Raw genomic sequence first — 16,262 nt, forward strand, 5'->3', positions numbered from 1 at the left:
TGCTTTTGGCTCAGTGTGTTGCATTTACTTAGCCTCTGTATTTGTTCAATCGATTTTTGCAGTTTAATACATTGTTTGAACTCTGCCATTGTGGTTCACTCCATAAATCTTGGTTGCCTAGTTGGTCAACCCAGGCCTTGCATCTGGCAAAGATTCACACAAGTGGAAGAGGTGGTGACTGCTGTTTACAGACTCCCGAACACTGTGTTGCAGCGGGGATGAATTGTGCATTTCATCCATACATGTTTGTCGTGTATCTGGCAATCTGCTCAATCAGTAATCCTGCTGGGGGTCTGGGAGGGAATTTCAGAAATGTAGTATTTGAGAATGGGAACATTTGCTGATAGCAGTGGATTTTCATCACTTTTTCCATCAGCCGTAAGAATTGTTTATCCTTTCCAAATTACTTGATAATATATACAGGGTAGCTCAGAAAGAAAAGGTCTGGGGGCCTGTAAGAGACTGGGTGTGCCACCTTCCTGAGATTTTCTTAAAAATTGCAATTATGCTGCAGTTATTATTATTGTCAATTTTGGAAATCATCTTTTAGTTGTGTAATCTGCAAACTAGGAAAAACCTAGTTTGACCCAACAGGATTTTGGTTTGGAATTTGGTTGTGCCATCTGTAATGGTTGAGTTTACATATTATGCTGTGTTATGCCCTGTTTAACTATACTTTGAGTAACCTCAATTGGCTGGCTTCAAGAAAGCCATAAATCATTATTTAATGATCAAACAAGTCATAAACCAACATTTGCATATGCAGTGGCTAATTTCACACAACTACAACCCTACATAATTCATTATCTTTCTTGGCCCCTTGTATCTTTTGTTACCTATCTAGGTAGCACTATATAAAGGATTATGTGGAAACATCTGCTTGTATAGATGGTCTAGAACTAATTTTAAAAAGACAAGTATGTTAGGAAGGTGATGTTTCAAAGTCTGTCCAAACCACCAACATATACAGGGGGTGAACAAAAAAATGGAAACACATGACTTTGGCATCATAATGTTTGAACATGTTCAAATCAATCAAAACATGACATATTTTAATGTTTTTTTTAAAAAAACTCTGTTATTTGATATGTTTTTTAAAACTACCTTTTTTTAAACTGAAATTTAAGGAAATGGGTTATAACCTTCTAGAAATGTCAGACCTCTCAGACTTTCAAAGAGGCCAAATTGATGCTCGAATGGCAGGCACTAGTGTAACAGAGAGTGCCCAAATGTTTGGCGTTTCAAGAGGTCATGTCTCAAAAGTAATGACTGTTTTTGAAAGAGAAGGGAAAGCGTCTGGTCGAAAGTCGAAGTTGTCTGAGAGAGACCGTCGGACTCTAAAGTGAATTGTTAGAGCGGATCGCAAGACCGCAGCTCCGAAAATCACTGCAGAGCTCAATAGACATGCACAGAACCCAGTTTCCACAAAAACTGTTCCAAGAGAGCTTCACAAATCTGGATTCCACGGAAGAGCTGCAAGGTGTTTCCATTTTTTTGTCCACCCCCTGTATATTTGCTTGATGAAGAGGATCTGACCGATGAACTTTTACAAACTTTTTGATCAGCTCTAGTCATAAATATATGGGTGTGAGAAAGTAAGATAGGGTGGAGAATACTGCAACCCTGCAGTCCTGACAATTTGCCAAAATCGGTTAAGATGTGGAGCATAGATAGCTGTGCTTGAGAAGATTGTGCTTTCGTTGCCAACTTGAGAAAACATCAAAAGCCAAATTAGGTTTCTACCAAAAGCATTACCTTCTCAGCAAAGTTGTTATCATCAGTGGGTTGTGCCTCACTGGTGATTACAAACCGCACAAATAATCTTGCTGTCAGTGAAACTATCAACAAAGTCAAATCTACAAGACTCTTCATTTGTTTTGCAGTTTACTGCACAGCTAAACACAACACTATCTTAAATTTCCCATAAAATGAAGGGCTTTCAATGATTAGGTCAGTATTTCTGATGCTCAAAACATGATACCAAACTTTGTTTTGTGATTTTACAACATTTTTTATGAGACAAGCTGGAATTATAATAGTCATTTGTGGATCAGAGGAATGCTGTCAATATAACTTACTTGGACTTCAGTAAGGCATTTGATAAAGTAGACCAGGACCTACTACTAGATACAGTAGAAAAATGTGGGTTAGATAGCATCACCACTAGATGGATTTGTAATTGGTTGACCAACCACACTCAATGGAACTGCATCTACATGAGGGAAGTAAGCAGTGGAGTACTTTGAGGCCCAGTACTCTTCAACATCTTTATCAATGACTTGGACAAGGGAATTGATGGGGAAGTCATCAAATTTGCAGGTGACACCAAGCTAGCAAGAATAGCCAACACCCCAGAAGATAGGCTTAAGATACAGAAGGATCTTGACAGACTTGAACATTGGGAGCTATCCAACAAAATGAAATTCAATGGTGAAAAAAGTAAGGTTCTACATTTAAACAAGAAAAACAAAATGCACAGGTACAGTATAGGTGGTACCTTGCTCAACTGTGAGGGAGATCTTGGAGTCCTAGTGGACAACCATTTAAATATGAGCCATGTGCAGCAGCTGCCAAAAAAGCCAACACAGTTCTAGTTCTACATAAACAGAGGGATAGAATCAAGATCATGTGAAGTGTTAATACCACTTTATAATGTCTTGGTAAGGCCACACTTGGAATACTGCATCCAGTTTTGATCACCACAGTGTAAAAAAGATGTTGATACTCTAGAAAGATTGCAGAGAAGAACAAGAAAGATTATTTGGGGAGTGGAGGCTAAAACATGAAGAACGGCTGCAGGAACTGGTATCTCTAATTTAATGAAAAGCTGGACTAGGGGAGACATGATAGAAATGTCTCAGGGGCTGTCACAAAGAAGAGGGAATCAAGCTATTCTCCAAAGCACCTGCGGGTGGGACAAAAAGCAATGTGTGGAAACTAATCAAGGAGAGAAGCAACTTAGAACTAAGGAGAAATTTCCTGATAGAACAATTAATCAGTGGAACAACTTGCCTCCAGAAGTTGTGGGTGCTCTAAGACTGGACATTTTTAAGATGTTCTATAACCATTTATCTGAAGTTATGTAGGGTTTCCTGCTTAAGCAGGGGATTGGATTAGAAGACCTCCAAAGTCCCTTCCAACTCTAATCTATTCTATTTTCATATTACAGTGAAAGAATATAAGACAATGAAAGAGAAAAACACCAGTTATCTAAGGTCACCTCCTGAACTAATAGGCAAAGTGAATACAAGAACCAAGAACTCTTAACTTAGATATCTCACTTTTAATGAACTCTTGCTACCTTTCATCCTTATAATTGTCCAGGAGTCACAACTGCTGCTGTCTTCTTGTTTCCCATAACAATAATGATCTAATAATGTATAACAATTTCTAAACTAGAAACAAAAGCAACAATAATATGATCCACAGAAGACCATCAAGTGGGAACTAGCATAGCTCAGAGATCATCAAATCAAGAATTGGAACTATTTGCAGAACATTGTATTTTGTGATTTTATCCAGTTTTTTCTTTCCTGTTTCATTGTCTATAGGTATCACAATATTCACTACCCAGACTTTTGGGCCTTTTAAAAATCAACAATTGTTAATTTGAGGAGGTACCTGCCTAGAAAGGCAAACAGAACCGTGGCAAATAGAATACAATAGAATTTTATTGGGCAAGTATGATTGGACACACAAGGGATTTTTCTTGGTGCATATGCTTCTCAAAGAAACCAAAGATAAAGCAACTGGAACGCCATTTGAACACCATTAGCATTGGCAAAATTGCCCATCAGTCAATTGCAAAAGGCAGCTTTATTTGGAGCAGCCTACATCCTGTATAGTGATGGGCGAACCGAACCTGCACAATTCGGGTCTGTACTGAATTTTGCAGTGTTCAGTATGCCGAACACGAACCCAATTTTTTTTCAAACTTCGGGCAAAGTTCGGGGTCGTGTCCGGCGTTCAGAGCTTTGATGTCACCGGCAGGTTGCTAAGGACACCAAGATGATCACTTCCTGGATTCCATGTGTTGTGATTCAGCCTGAGGCTGCTCAGGGACCAGCTGTGTCTTTGCTGGCTCCATGCCCAGAGGAGGATGACAGTGCAGAGGAGGGGGCTGAACAGTCGGACGGGGGAGAGGAGAGTCAGGAATGGGATGAAGGAGAACAGCATGAGAGCCCCCGGGGGGGGGGGGCTCTCCCCAGCCAGTAGCTTGGAGTCATTAGGTGATGACGCACAAGCTGTCACTGACATGAGACAGAGACGTTCACAGCAACGAAAGGAGCAGTTAAAGAAATATTTTCACCATTGAATTAGAAACAGCTGGGTTTGGGTGTGGTCCTCATCAGCAGGGTTTAAAAGGCAAGCAAGGCCTTGAAGCCATGTGGAGTGTTATCAATTGGAGTTGCGGTGACCTGTTTTGATTCTCAGTGTCTCTGATCTTGGCTTGTGGCCTCGCAGTCTGGAAGACTCGTGGGAGGCGTCTGTTTGCTATCTACAGCTTCGTCTTGGCAGCAAGAATCTGGTATTGCTTCATGGACTATTCCCTTCGTGTGTATATTTGAAGTTCCAGCGTTTTTCCTGTTTGAAAGGACATTTTCTGTTACCTGTGTTTTCCTTGAATTATATAAACTGCCTTTGCCTTTTACCAGTGTGTCTGGATTCTCTTTTTGGGTTGGTATTGGCTTCTGGAGTGACCCAGACAGAACACCATGGAATCCAGGAAGTGATCACCTTGGCATCCTTAGCAACCTGCCGGTGACGTCAAAGCTCCATCCCCGGAATCTCTTCGTGGGAGGGATTCCCCGTTCAGGTTCGGGTTCAGTTCGGGTTCGTCCGAATTTTGCGTAAAGTTCGTCCAAACTTGCCGAACCCGAACACCGTTGGGTTCGCCCATCACTAATCCTGTAACAATATTTTCTCCAGTATCAAGCATCTGCCTTTCTCAGTTCCTTGGGAAGGACTTGATAGGTGAATAATACCAAATCTAGTCTAAACAATTCTTTATTATGATTAGTTGCACAGTCAGCCAGATATTTAGACCAGATTTGGACTTATTCGACTCATTATTCTGTTGAGTGGCATATTTCCACTCAACAGAAGGCGAATGTGAGCCTGCATCCTTGCATTATCCTAACATCTGAAGCAGTCCAATGGACTTTTTTTCCATTCATTTCATATCTACCCCACAACCATGGCTAAATGGAGCCTCTCTCCATTCAACCTCAACCAACATCTTACTTTCTGTTCTTCACCTACACCTACTTTTGCTACAGCCCACAGATACACTTCATAGCTCAGAACTAAAATGACTAACCACTTCCTCTTGCATATAGCTCCTAAAATTATCTTCCATCTTCCCCAGAGGCACCGCATACATGCACACACACTCTCACAAAAAAAATATCATGTGTGGGTTTGTGTGTGTGGCTGTATGTATAAAACTCCATAAATAAAACAACAACAACATTCAGGTATGGTCTCAAATGTAGCTCCAACTGTCTCACTTGTGCCGTTTAAGCCAGTGTTTCCCAACCTTGGCAACTTGAAGATATCTGGACTTCAACTCCCAGAATTCCCCAGCCTGCTGGCTGGGGAATTCTGGGAGTTGAAGTCCAAATATCTTCAAGTTGCCAAGGTTGGGAAACAGTGGTTTAAGCTACAAACTTGAAAGAGATGAGCCTTAATTGTTAACTCTGAGATGTATGACATCTGCAAGGCCTATATTTCAAGCTCCTTCCTCATTCCACCAGTGGCAGGATGTTAAGGATATTTAGTCTTAATAGGTTTGTAAGCATCCTTAAGATGATGGCTGTAAAATGCTTTAAATACCAGGAATATGCAGAAAGTCAAAAAATACAAAGGCTAGATTAGACTGTGTTTGACTGCAAATCTGTGGTTTGTGTATTGTTGAGAACTAGTCATTGTCTTAGTACAGGGGTAGGCAAAGTTGGCTCTTCTTTGACTTGTGGACTTCAACCAGAATTCCTGAGCCAATCATGCTAGCTCAGGAATTCTGGGAGTTGAAGTCCACATGTCATAGAAGAGCCACCTTTGCCTACCCCTGTCTTAGTATATTTATGAACCAAGCTATCACAGTACATCATAAAAGGGTGTTGTTTACTTGGGCTTAACATACTTATGTAGATACACCCAATGTATTTGTAACCTAGATTCAGTGAGGTGCTATTGTTACTGTCATTCATTCTACCAATGAGAATGACACACAGATCGCGATTGTATAACACACTGAACCAGGCAAATGATTTAGCCCTTTGGTTTGTAGAATGAGATGAATTGTACACTAATCAAAAGCACTGCGATTGTAGGATATTCTGGATTCTCCTCTGTTTTAGAGAAACACTAAAACAAAATTTTAAGGAGCCATTACACAGCCGATTGCAGAAATGCAAACCTCCAGATCCACAACTGATCTGGAGGTTGTTTTGTGAGTGAACACTGCTGTGAGAAACTGCATCAATTGCCCACATTTCTCCCGCATCTTACCTGTGTAACCGGCCAGGGCAGCAGCAGGAATGACAGGTTTGTCCTTGTTTATGTCAGTTCGGTCTCGAACATAGTCCTTGAAAGTGCCTTTGGGCTTGTGGTTGGGCAGAGGGACAGGGTAGTCCTCCGAGTCAAAGCTATCGTAGGAAGGGACGCGCTGGAGACTCTGAAAGGATGACTGGCTGCTCCAGGACTGCGCCAGACGGTCACAACTGTCATAACTCTCTATACTCTCAAAAGAATCTTGGCCCCCAAGTTTACCTGTAAGGCAAGAAGAAAATGAAGTTCACTTTCCACCAGGGATTGAGATGTCTTCATAAGAAAGGGGGGAAAAGACCCAGACTACAAATACGAGAGTAGCCCAGAAAGTAATGCACCACATTTTTTTTCTTCAACAATTATTTATTGAACACAATGAAACTTGCACACAAGAAAGAATGATGTTTCTTCTACACTCCCTATTTTTCCACATAATCTCCATCCCATTCTATGGCCTTTCTCCAGCGAGACACAAGGGTATGTATGTCCTGTCGGTACCACTCCTTGTTCTGGTCTGCAAATCTTGGAGCTCTGGTGAACCGTCTTCTAATGGCCTCACCCTCTGTGCCCAGCGACTAACCGTACTTCTGTCGACTGCAGATTCTCCATAAACTGTACACAAACATTTGTGAATGTTCCCAACAGTTTCTTTCTCCGCAGTGAGAAATTTAATGACGACACGCTGCTTGTAACGTACATCACTTACAGACGCCATTTCGAAACACTGCTGCTTAGGCTACAAATAATATCTGACTGCCTATCTCCAGATCCTCACCAATCGTGTTTTAATGTTGATGGAAAGAAAAACGCATTATAAAACATGGTAAGCAACCGTTTTAACCACCTTTGACCTCCCATCTTGATTATGTTAGGGCGAATGAAACCTATGCAATACCGGTAATCCTCAATTTATGAATTTATGTATTATTTATTATTTAGATTTGTATGCCGCCCCTCTCCGAAGACTCGGGGCGGCATACAAATCTAAATAATGTAGTAGACCCTGCCAATTACATTCGTAACCCGAAGATCCATTGTTTGCATCTTGTTAATTCCACTCTGCTTAAGTGCACATTTTATTTATTTCTTTATTTTGTTTAATACATAATGTTAGAAGTTAGATTTGTTATTTTAGACTTTTAATATTAGATTTGTTACTGTATATTGTTTTATCACTGTTGTGAGCCATCCTGAGTCTGTGGAGAGGGGCAGCATACAAATCTAATTAATAATAATAATAATAATAATTATTATTATTATTATTGCAATGTGCTCTACATGGAGCTATTATTATTATTATTATTATTTATTAGATTTGTATGCCGCCCCTCTCCATAGACTCGGGGCGGCTCACAACAATAACAACACAATATATAACACTGCATTAATACAGTTCCTCGTTTTGTAGTTTCCCCCAAATTTTATAGTATTCCAAATATATATATATATATATATATATATATATATATATATATATATATATATATATATATTACACACACATCTATACCAAATATACTCTCTCTCTCTCTCTCTCTCTTCTACAAGCTGATAAAGGAAATGAACCTGTAGCCTAGAGGCTAAGGCCCCAGGTTCAAATCCCAGTAAGGGTTTGGCTACCTGATGAAAGCAAATAAGCCTGAAATACATCTATAGTAGCATTATCTACTATAGTAGTGTTTCATTATCAGCAAAAATATGTTACACCTATAAGTTTTTAAATATATATTAATATATTAATATATAATATATATATTAATATATATATAAAAAAACTTATAAATGTAACATATTTTTGCTGATAATATATATATGGTTAGGCACTGATGTATTTTTATTCATGTATGTTTTATCTTAAGGTGAAGAGAAAAAAAAGCTATGCTTGAAGTGTGTCCAGAGACACTCATCCAGAGCACAGCCATGCGAGTCCTTATCGGTGTATCTCAGTATGCCCATATACCACAACACTCTGCGAGCTGCACTAGCTACCAATTAGTCTACATTCACAATTCAAGATGTTGGTTATTACCTATAAAGCCCTTCATGGCTTAGGACCAGACTATCTTTGGGACCGTCTCCTGCCGCATACCTCCCAGAGACCAATAGGATTGCACAGAGTTGGACTTCTCCAGGTCCCATCGACTAAACAATGGAGGTTGGCAGGGCTGCGGGGGAGGGCCTTCTCTGTAGCTGCCCCGGCTCTATGGAACCAACGTCCCCCTGATGTTTGTACTGCCCCCACCCTACTGACCTTTTGAAAGGCCAAGAAGACCTGGCTTTGCTGCCAGGCCTGGGGCCCGTAAATACTGTCATTATTCACGGCCAAATTGTATTGATCGGATAGGTATACAGTGGTAACTCTATCTAAGAACGCCTCTACTTACGAACTTTTTTAGATAAGAACCGGGTATTCAAGATTTTTTTGCCTCTTCTCAAGGACCATTTTCCACTTACAAACCCGACGCTCCGAAACTGTAACTGGAAAAGGCGGGGAGAAGCCTGCATGGGGCCTCTCTAGGAAACTCCTGGGAGGAAACAGGGCTGGAAAAGGCATGGAGAAGCCTGCATGGGGCCTCTCTAGGAAACTCCTGAGAGGAAACATGGCTGGAAAAGGCAGGGGGAAGCCTCCATGGAGCCTCTCTAGGAATCTCCTGGGTGGAAACGGAGCCTCCCCCCTCCCTGTGTTTTCCCCAATCGCACGCATTATTTGGTTTTACATTGATTCCTATGGGAAACATTGCTTCTTCTTTCAAACTTTTCTACTTAAGACACCTGGTCATGGAACAAATTAAGTTCGTAAGTAGAGGTAGCACTGTGTAAGGATAGACATGTATGTAGGCCGATTGGATTGATTTGTAAGTTTGTATAATGGGATTTTATTGTTTATAATTTTAGTGTGTTGAATTTTAATAAGTACTTCTTTTTATTTATATTGCATTTTCTTTTACATTGTTGTAAGCTGCCCTGAGTCCTAAGGGATTGGGTGGCATAGAAGTCAAATCAATCAATAAATTCTTAATAAAATATTGTTCTAGCTTAGTTGCTGCCTTAATTGCATCACCACCACCACCACCACCGTCTTTTTGGCAGCACAGCCACCAGCCTGTTCCCCCAAGAGCATAATTTAGATCTCAGACAAATAGGAATTGCACAGTCCCCATATTTCTGCCCGGCAACACCACCTCGAAGCCTTACCACTGGAAAGGAGCCAGGCGTGAGTATCTTCAGGTGTAGATCTGCCCTGGAGGGCTGTTGGCACGTTGGGGTTACAAAGGCACTATGCCATCTTGGGTGGTGTCCAAAACAGGTGTAAGGGAGAGGCTTAAGCCGAAGCTGCAGTGCTATGAGGATGGATCTCATATTTCCTTCTTGGGCAATATGTCCATCTGACACCTACAATTCATAGTGGGACCGTTGTGAAAGCAGAGTTCACAGGGCTGAATCTTTGATTCTGATTGCCTAGACATTGTCCTCATACCGAGTTGGCGCAGTGGGTAGAGTGCTGCACTGCAGGCCACTAAAGCTGATTGTAGATCTGTAGGTCAGCAATTCAAATCTCGTCACTGGCTCAAGGTTGACTCAGCCTTCCATCCTTCCAAGGTGGGTAAAACGAAGACCCGGATTGTGGGGGCAATATGCTGACTCTGTTAAAAAGTGCTATTGCTAACATGCCCTTTGTTAAAAGGGCACTATAAATAAATGTTTATTATTATTATTATTATTATTGTTGTTGTTGTTGTTGTTGTTGTGGCTGTGGTGGTGGTGGTGGTGGTTAGCTCTGGCCAAGCTCCTGCCCCAAGGAATGTGCAGGGGGATGTGGGGGAAACATCCACATGCCGCAGGCCTGTTTTGCTCCCGATGGAATCTGCCAACGAAGCCTCCTCTGACCAAGGAAGCGTGAGTGACAGGGAAGAGGGGAGATTGGCAGACAGCCCAGAAGGCGATGTATCATCCTTGGATTCTGAACAAGAATTAATGACACATCCACGCATGCATAGAGTGATGCATAGGAGATAACAACTGAAGGATTATTGCAAGAGAAAATGAGGCCACCTGTGGTTGGGTGGGGCTGCTGTAATTAGTGCTACAGATAAAAGTGCAGCTTGGTGTTTTAGCCTCATGGCACTTTATCTGATTCATTGTTTCATCAAGATCCTGGTTTTTGTGCTGTTCAAGATTGTGTGTGGACTCTCTGGACTTTAGAATTGGACTCAATTTCCCAGTTATTGGGTGAGCAATTGGATTGCATTTAACCTGTGCCTTGTGTGTACCAGAAAATCCCTTTGACATTTGAAAAGGGAGCTGTTTCTGTTTTTCTGTTTATAAAAACCTTTGGGTTTTCCTTTTATCCTGTGGTGTGTGTCTTCCTGGACTAATTACCCTGTAATTACGGGCTGTTGAAACACGCCGGCAGAACAATTATTATTATTATTATTATTATTATTATTATTATTATTATTATCATTATTGTTGTTATCATTATTGGTTTTTTTGTTGTTGTTGCTGCTGTTGTTGTTAGCTCTGGCCCAGCTCCTGCCCCAAGGAGTGTGCAGGTGGATGTGGGGGAAACATCCACATGCCGCAGGCCTGTTTTGCTCCCGATGGAATCTGCCGACAAAGTCTCCTCTGACCAAGGAAGCGTGAGTGACAGGGAAGAGGGGAGTTTGGCAGACAGCCCAGGAGGAGATCCATCATCTGTATCATCCTTGGATTCTGAACAAGAATTAATGACACATCCATGCATGTGTAGAGTGATGCATAGGAGACAACAACTGAAGGATTATTACAAGAGAAAATGAGGCCACCTGTGGTTGGGTGGGGCTGCTGTAATTAGTGCTACAGATAAAAGTACAGCTTGGTGTTTTAGCCTCATGGCAGTTTATCTGATGCATTGTTTTGTCAAGATCATGGTTTTTGTGATGTTCAAGATAGTGTGTGGACTCTCTGGACTTTAGAATTGGACTCAAGTTCCCAGTTATTGGTTGAGCAATTGGATTGCATTTAACCTGTGCCTTGTCTGTACCAGAAAATCCCTTTGACATTTAAAAAGGGAGCTGTTTCTGTTTTTTCTGTTTATAAAAACTTTTGAGGTTTCCTTTTATCGTGTGGTGTGTGTCTTCCTGGACTAATTACCCGATAATTACGGGCTGTTGAAACACGCCGGCAGAATTATTATTATTATTATTATTATTATTATTATTATTATTATTATCATCATTATTATTATTATTACTACTACTACTACTACTACTACTACTACTACTACCATCCTCCTCCTCCTCCTTCTCCTCATTATTATTAAACATTTGCATGCCCCTTACTCTCAAATATAATTTTTTTCCTACTCAGTTAAGGCTATTGCTAAACCTGAGAAGAGCCAAAGTTCTTTATGACCTTCACTGGATCCTAAAGAGGGAAGAGGCCTAGACTACAGCTCTGGAGTGGTGGTGGTGGATCCTAGTCTGGATCCCAGAGGAGAGAGATGGTAAGTTTAAATAGTTTGGCTGGGAGAAAGACTTGGGTCAAGTCTTCTGCTCCTCCGTAGAAGCTCTCAGAGTACAGTGATCCCCGGGTATTGCGATCCCGATCATTGCGAAACGGCTATATGGCGATTTTTCAACCCAGAAGTAAAAACACCATCTGCGCATGCGCGCCCTTTTTCCTATGGCCACGCATGCGTAGATGGCGCCGGGCAGATCAGCTGCTGGGCGGCTTCCCTGGGTCTTCCCCCTCTTGCTGGCGGGAGGGCGAGCGGTGGGCATCAGCGAGGAGTTTCCCCACCGCCCACGCAAACTCCTCGCTGCTGCCACACCCGCCGCTTGTCTTGTCCGCCCGCCGCTTCTCCGCCGCCTGCCTGCCCGCTCGCCCGCCGCTCGCCCGCCCTTCGCCTGCCCACCCCGTTCGCTCGCACCGCTTCCCAGCTGAGTCCTGAAGCGAATTGGCTTCAGGACTCAGCTGGAAAGCGGCGCGAGCGAACGGCGTGGGCGGGCGAAGGGCGGGCGAAGGGCGGGCGAGCGGCAGCGAGGAGTTTGCGTGGGCAGTGGGGAAACCCCAATCTTCGGCTCCTCGCTGCTGCGGCGGAAGTAAAAACACCATCTGCGCATGCGCAGATGGTGTTTTTACTTCCGCAGCGCTACTTCGCGAAAAACCGATCATTGCGAGGGGTCCTGGAACGGAACCCTCGCAATGATCGGGGGACCACTGTATATCTCTAATGATGCAAGTAGCTTGCTTGAGTTTCTGCTTTCTGGTTATAGGTGAGTGACTTTAAAGGAAACTTCTTAGAAGTAACTTTGCCTTTCTTGGTTTTTGGAGCTTGACAGGAGCAGCAAAGGCAAGCAAGGCAAAGATTATAAGCTGAAAGTAGGTCAATCTCACCCATTCAATCTATAGTTCAATCATCAATTTCTCCATCTAACGGCAACATGTTGCAAGGAAAAGGAATGACGTCTGCATACAGATTATTGAGTTAGATGGAGAAACCACTTGACCTGCTATAAGGAAACCACCAAGCATACTGATTACCACTTGTGCTATCTATCAAGAAACTTCACCAAATGTGAAAAGTATCATCTTTTATACTCTGGCTTCCAGATTCAGGCTTTTTTATATATTTGTGTATGTGTATATGTAATTATGCATTTATTTGAATACTTTCAGATTTCAGCTGCGTAAGTAGTAGAGCCCTCTGTTACAAACAAGGAAAGGTTGTGCATTGTTGCTTCTAATTTATTTATTAATTATTAGGGTTGAAAGGGACCCCAAAGGTCATCAAGTCCAACCCCCTGTTCAAGCAGGAAACCCTACACTTCCCTAGCCAGATGGCAGTCCAATCTCTTTTTGAAAATGTCCAGAGTTGGGTCAGTTAATGAGTTAATAATTATTCTCCTTCTCCTTCTTCTTCCTTTTCTTCTTCTTCTTCCTTTTCTTTTTCTTCTTCCTTTTCTTCTTCTTCTTCTTCTTCTTCTTCTTCTTCCTCTTTTTCCTTTTCTTCTTCTTCTTCCTTTTCTTCTTCTTCTTCTTCTTCCTTTTCTTCTTCTTCCTCCTCCTCTTCTTCTTCTCCTCCTCCTCCTCTTCTTCTTCTTCCTCCTTCTCTTCCTCCTCCTCTTCTTCTTCTTCCTCCTCCTCCTCCTGACAATTAGATGTGGCCTTAGTCCTGGCAAACATGAGGATTGTTTATTCTTGGCTTCTTAGAGATCACTACGCCAAAAGTCCAATATGTCAACTCCAGGCATCTCGTTCCAGATTAATTACTCTTACTTCAGCTAAAAATCTGAATTCCTACCAAAGCACACAGGTTGTTCAAAAGTGAACAAATAAAACAAACCAAACAAGATCTTGCACTGCTTTCTCTGGAATTCCACTCTATGGCTATTGCTCAACCATTTCAGATGTACTGACAACCTTAAGAGCGTAGTAGGATCATTTGAGTTCATTAATTACCAAAACCGGTCTGAAAACAGCTGCAGGGATTGTGTAAGACCCAAGGGGGGGGGGAAATCATTGGCAGAGATGGTGGCAACTAAAGCCCACAGAATAACTCTCAGAAATGGAGAATGAACTGGCAGATTTGACATGTTTTGATTTGACCCCTATACCCTCTCCAGTATGTACTGTACTTCCTTACCTACCCAATATATCTAGTAAGAATTTAGATAATGTTGTGGTTAGCTCTGGCCCAGCTCCTGCCCCAAGGACTGTGGATGTAGGGGATACATCCACATGCTGCAGGCCTGTTTTGCCCCTGGTGGAATCTGATGATGAAGGCTCCTCTGACCAAGAAGACATGAGTGACAGCGAGGAGGAGAGTGTGGCAGACAGCTCAGAAGGAGATCAATTATCTAGCTCCTCCTTGGATTCAGAACAAGAGTTAATGATACAGCCACGCATGCGGAGAGCAATGCATAGGCAGCAACAACTGAGAGATTATTATCAAAGAAAATGAGGCCACCTGTGGTTGGGTGGGGCTGTGGTGATTAGTGAGGCTGCTATAAATAGCAGCCTGTGGGTTTGGCCATTGTGGAGGATTATCTGATCGTTGTGTTTCGTGACTGCTTTACTGACTTTGATCTTTGTGTGCTGCTTTTTCCCCGCTTTGAAACTAACCCAGAGCAAAGTGTGTGTCACTTTGTGAAAGAAGAAGGACTGTGAATTGCCTCACAGCTGCAAGCTAAGTATGACAGAACTGATAAGGGACTTGTACAAATTACCAGTTTGTTTGGAGACGAGTGCTCTTTGCTATACCAAAAGAGGGCTTGGTTTAAGTGAATTTTCATTATAAAGAACAGTGTTTTGAATTTTCAAACGTGTGTGTGTCTGAAATTGTATCTGTGCATTTTGGGGAGGATTCTACCAGAGAGCTCGACAGAACAGATAATGGCAGGGGTCACTTGCTTGAGATAAGCAAAGCACAGAAGTCTCTAAAGCTTAGAATTTGGAAGGTGTTTGGTGTCTGTCTCATATTGCATTTTTAGAACGCTCAAAAGCAAATGCATAGCTTAAGAAAACAAACAACTCAACAATTCTGTTGGTAGAATTTCTAGTCGCAAAATCCTGCCTAGCATAGCATAGGGGAAAAGTGTCCATCAGTGAGAGGGGATTGATCACCTTGCCAAAACAGTGCTATTTATTTATTCATAAACCTGGAAAGTGATCCCAAAGGAGGGATAAATTTGTTAAACAAACAAACAAATCATATTATTTATTTAGTCAGTTGATGTGCCCAATAAGGGAGCTGTATCCTGTTAACCTTGGCTGATTTCAAAGGAACTCAACCAGATCCGTTAGACCAGGATAATACTTGGATGGGGAAATAAGGGTGTAGGCTACACTGGGATATTTTTTTTTAAAATAAATCATAGAAGGCAAACCACTTCCAAATAATTGCCAAGCAAAGTATATGGATGTTTCCAGAAATCTTTCCATTTTTAAAACCTTGTTGATAGGTGAGCTTAGCTAATGTGGCTTCATTACAGTATGATTTCAACTAAGAAAGAGAAGGAAGAGCCTTCTCTGTGGCAGCCCCGACTCTCTGGAACCAGCTCCCCCCGGAGATTAGAACTGCCCCCACCCTCCTTGCCTTCCGTAAACTCCTTAAAACTCACCTCTGCCATTGAGGCTCCCCCCCCCCCCCGGGCCTATACAATTTATGTATGGTATGGTTGTGTGTATGTCTGCTTTAACAATGGGGCTTTTTAAACGTTTTTTTAAATTTATTAGATGTTATGAATTGTTTTATTGTATGCTGTGAGCCGCCCTGAGTCTATGGAGAGGGGCGGCATACAAATCTAAATAATAATAATAATAATAATAATAATAATAATAATAATAATAATAATAATAGTAATAATAATAATAACCCTAGCACATTCCAAAAACCTTGGTTAAATCATAGCTTTGGGTGATATAAAACCCCAGCTAGTGTAGTGTTTGGACAACAATATAGTTTGTTCATTGGTTTGCTGGTTTTTGTGCTTTAAAAAAAAAGAACAAAAGGATGGGTAAAAAAACAAAACAATTTCAATCCCATTGTAAAGTGTAGGAATTGGGACCAAGAAGGAGGTCAAATTCAATTTATTATTGAATACGAAAAGTTGAATAGGTCTGAGGTCTAGTGTATTAAAAGTATGGTGGTGATGAGGATGGATGTATACTGCTCAAAAAACAAAGGGAACACTTAAACAATGCAGCATAACTCCAAGTAAATCAAACTT

The 16,262-nt window shown here is 41.7% G+C and overlaps 1 protein-coding gene across 2 annotated transcripts in view; it reads right to left on the reverse strand.

The window, feature by feature from the left end:
* ETS1 (ETS proto-oncogene 1, transcription factor) overlaps positions 1-16,262 on the reverse strand; it is a 185,681-nt gene that overhangs the window by 23,166 nt on the left and 146,253 nt on the right. For both annotated transcript variants that reach the window (XM_070765928.1, XM_070765929.1), the window contains one exon: positions 6,511-6,771. In XM_070765928.1, the coding sequence (XP_070622029.1) occupies positions 6,511-6,771 (261 nt within the window). The remainder of the gene's footprint in view (positions 1-6,510; positions 6,772-16,262) is intronic.

The sequence above is a fragment of the Erythrolamprus reginae genome, chromosome 12 (genome assembly GCF_031021105.1).
Source record: "Erythrolamprus reginae isolate rEryReg1 chromosome 12, rEryReg1.hap1, whole genome shotgun sequence".
NCBI lineage: Eukaryota > Metazoa > Chordata > Lepidosauria > Squamata > Dipsadidae > Erythrolamprus > Erythrolamprus reginae.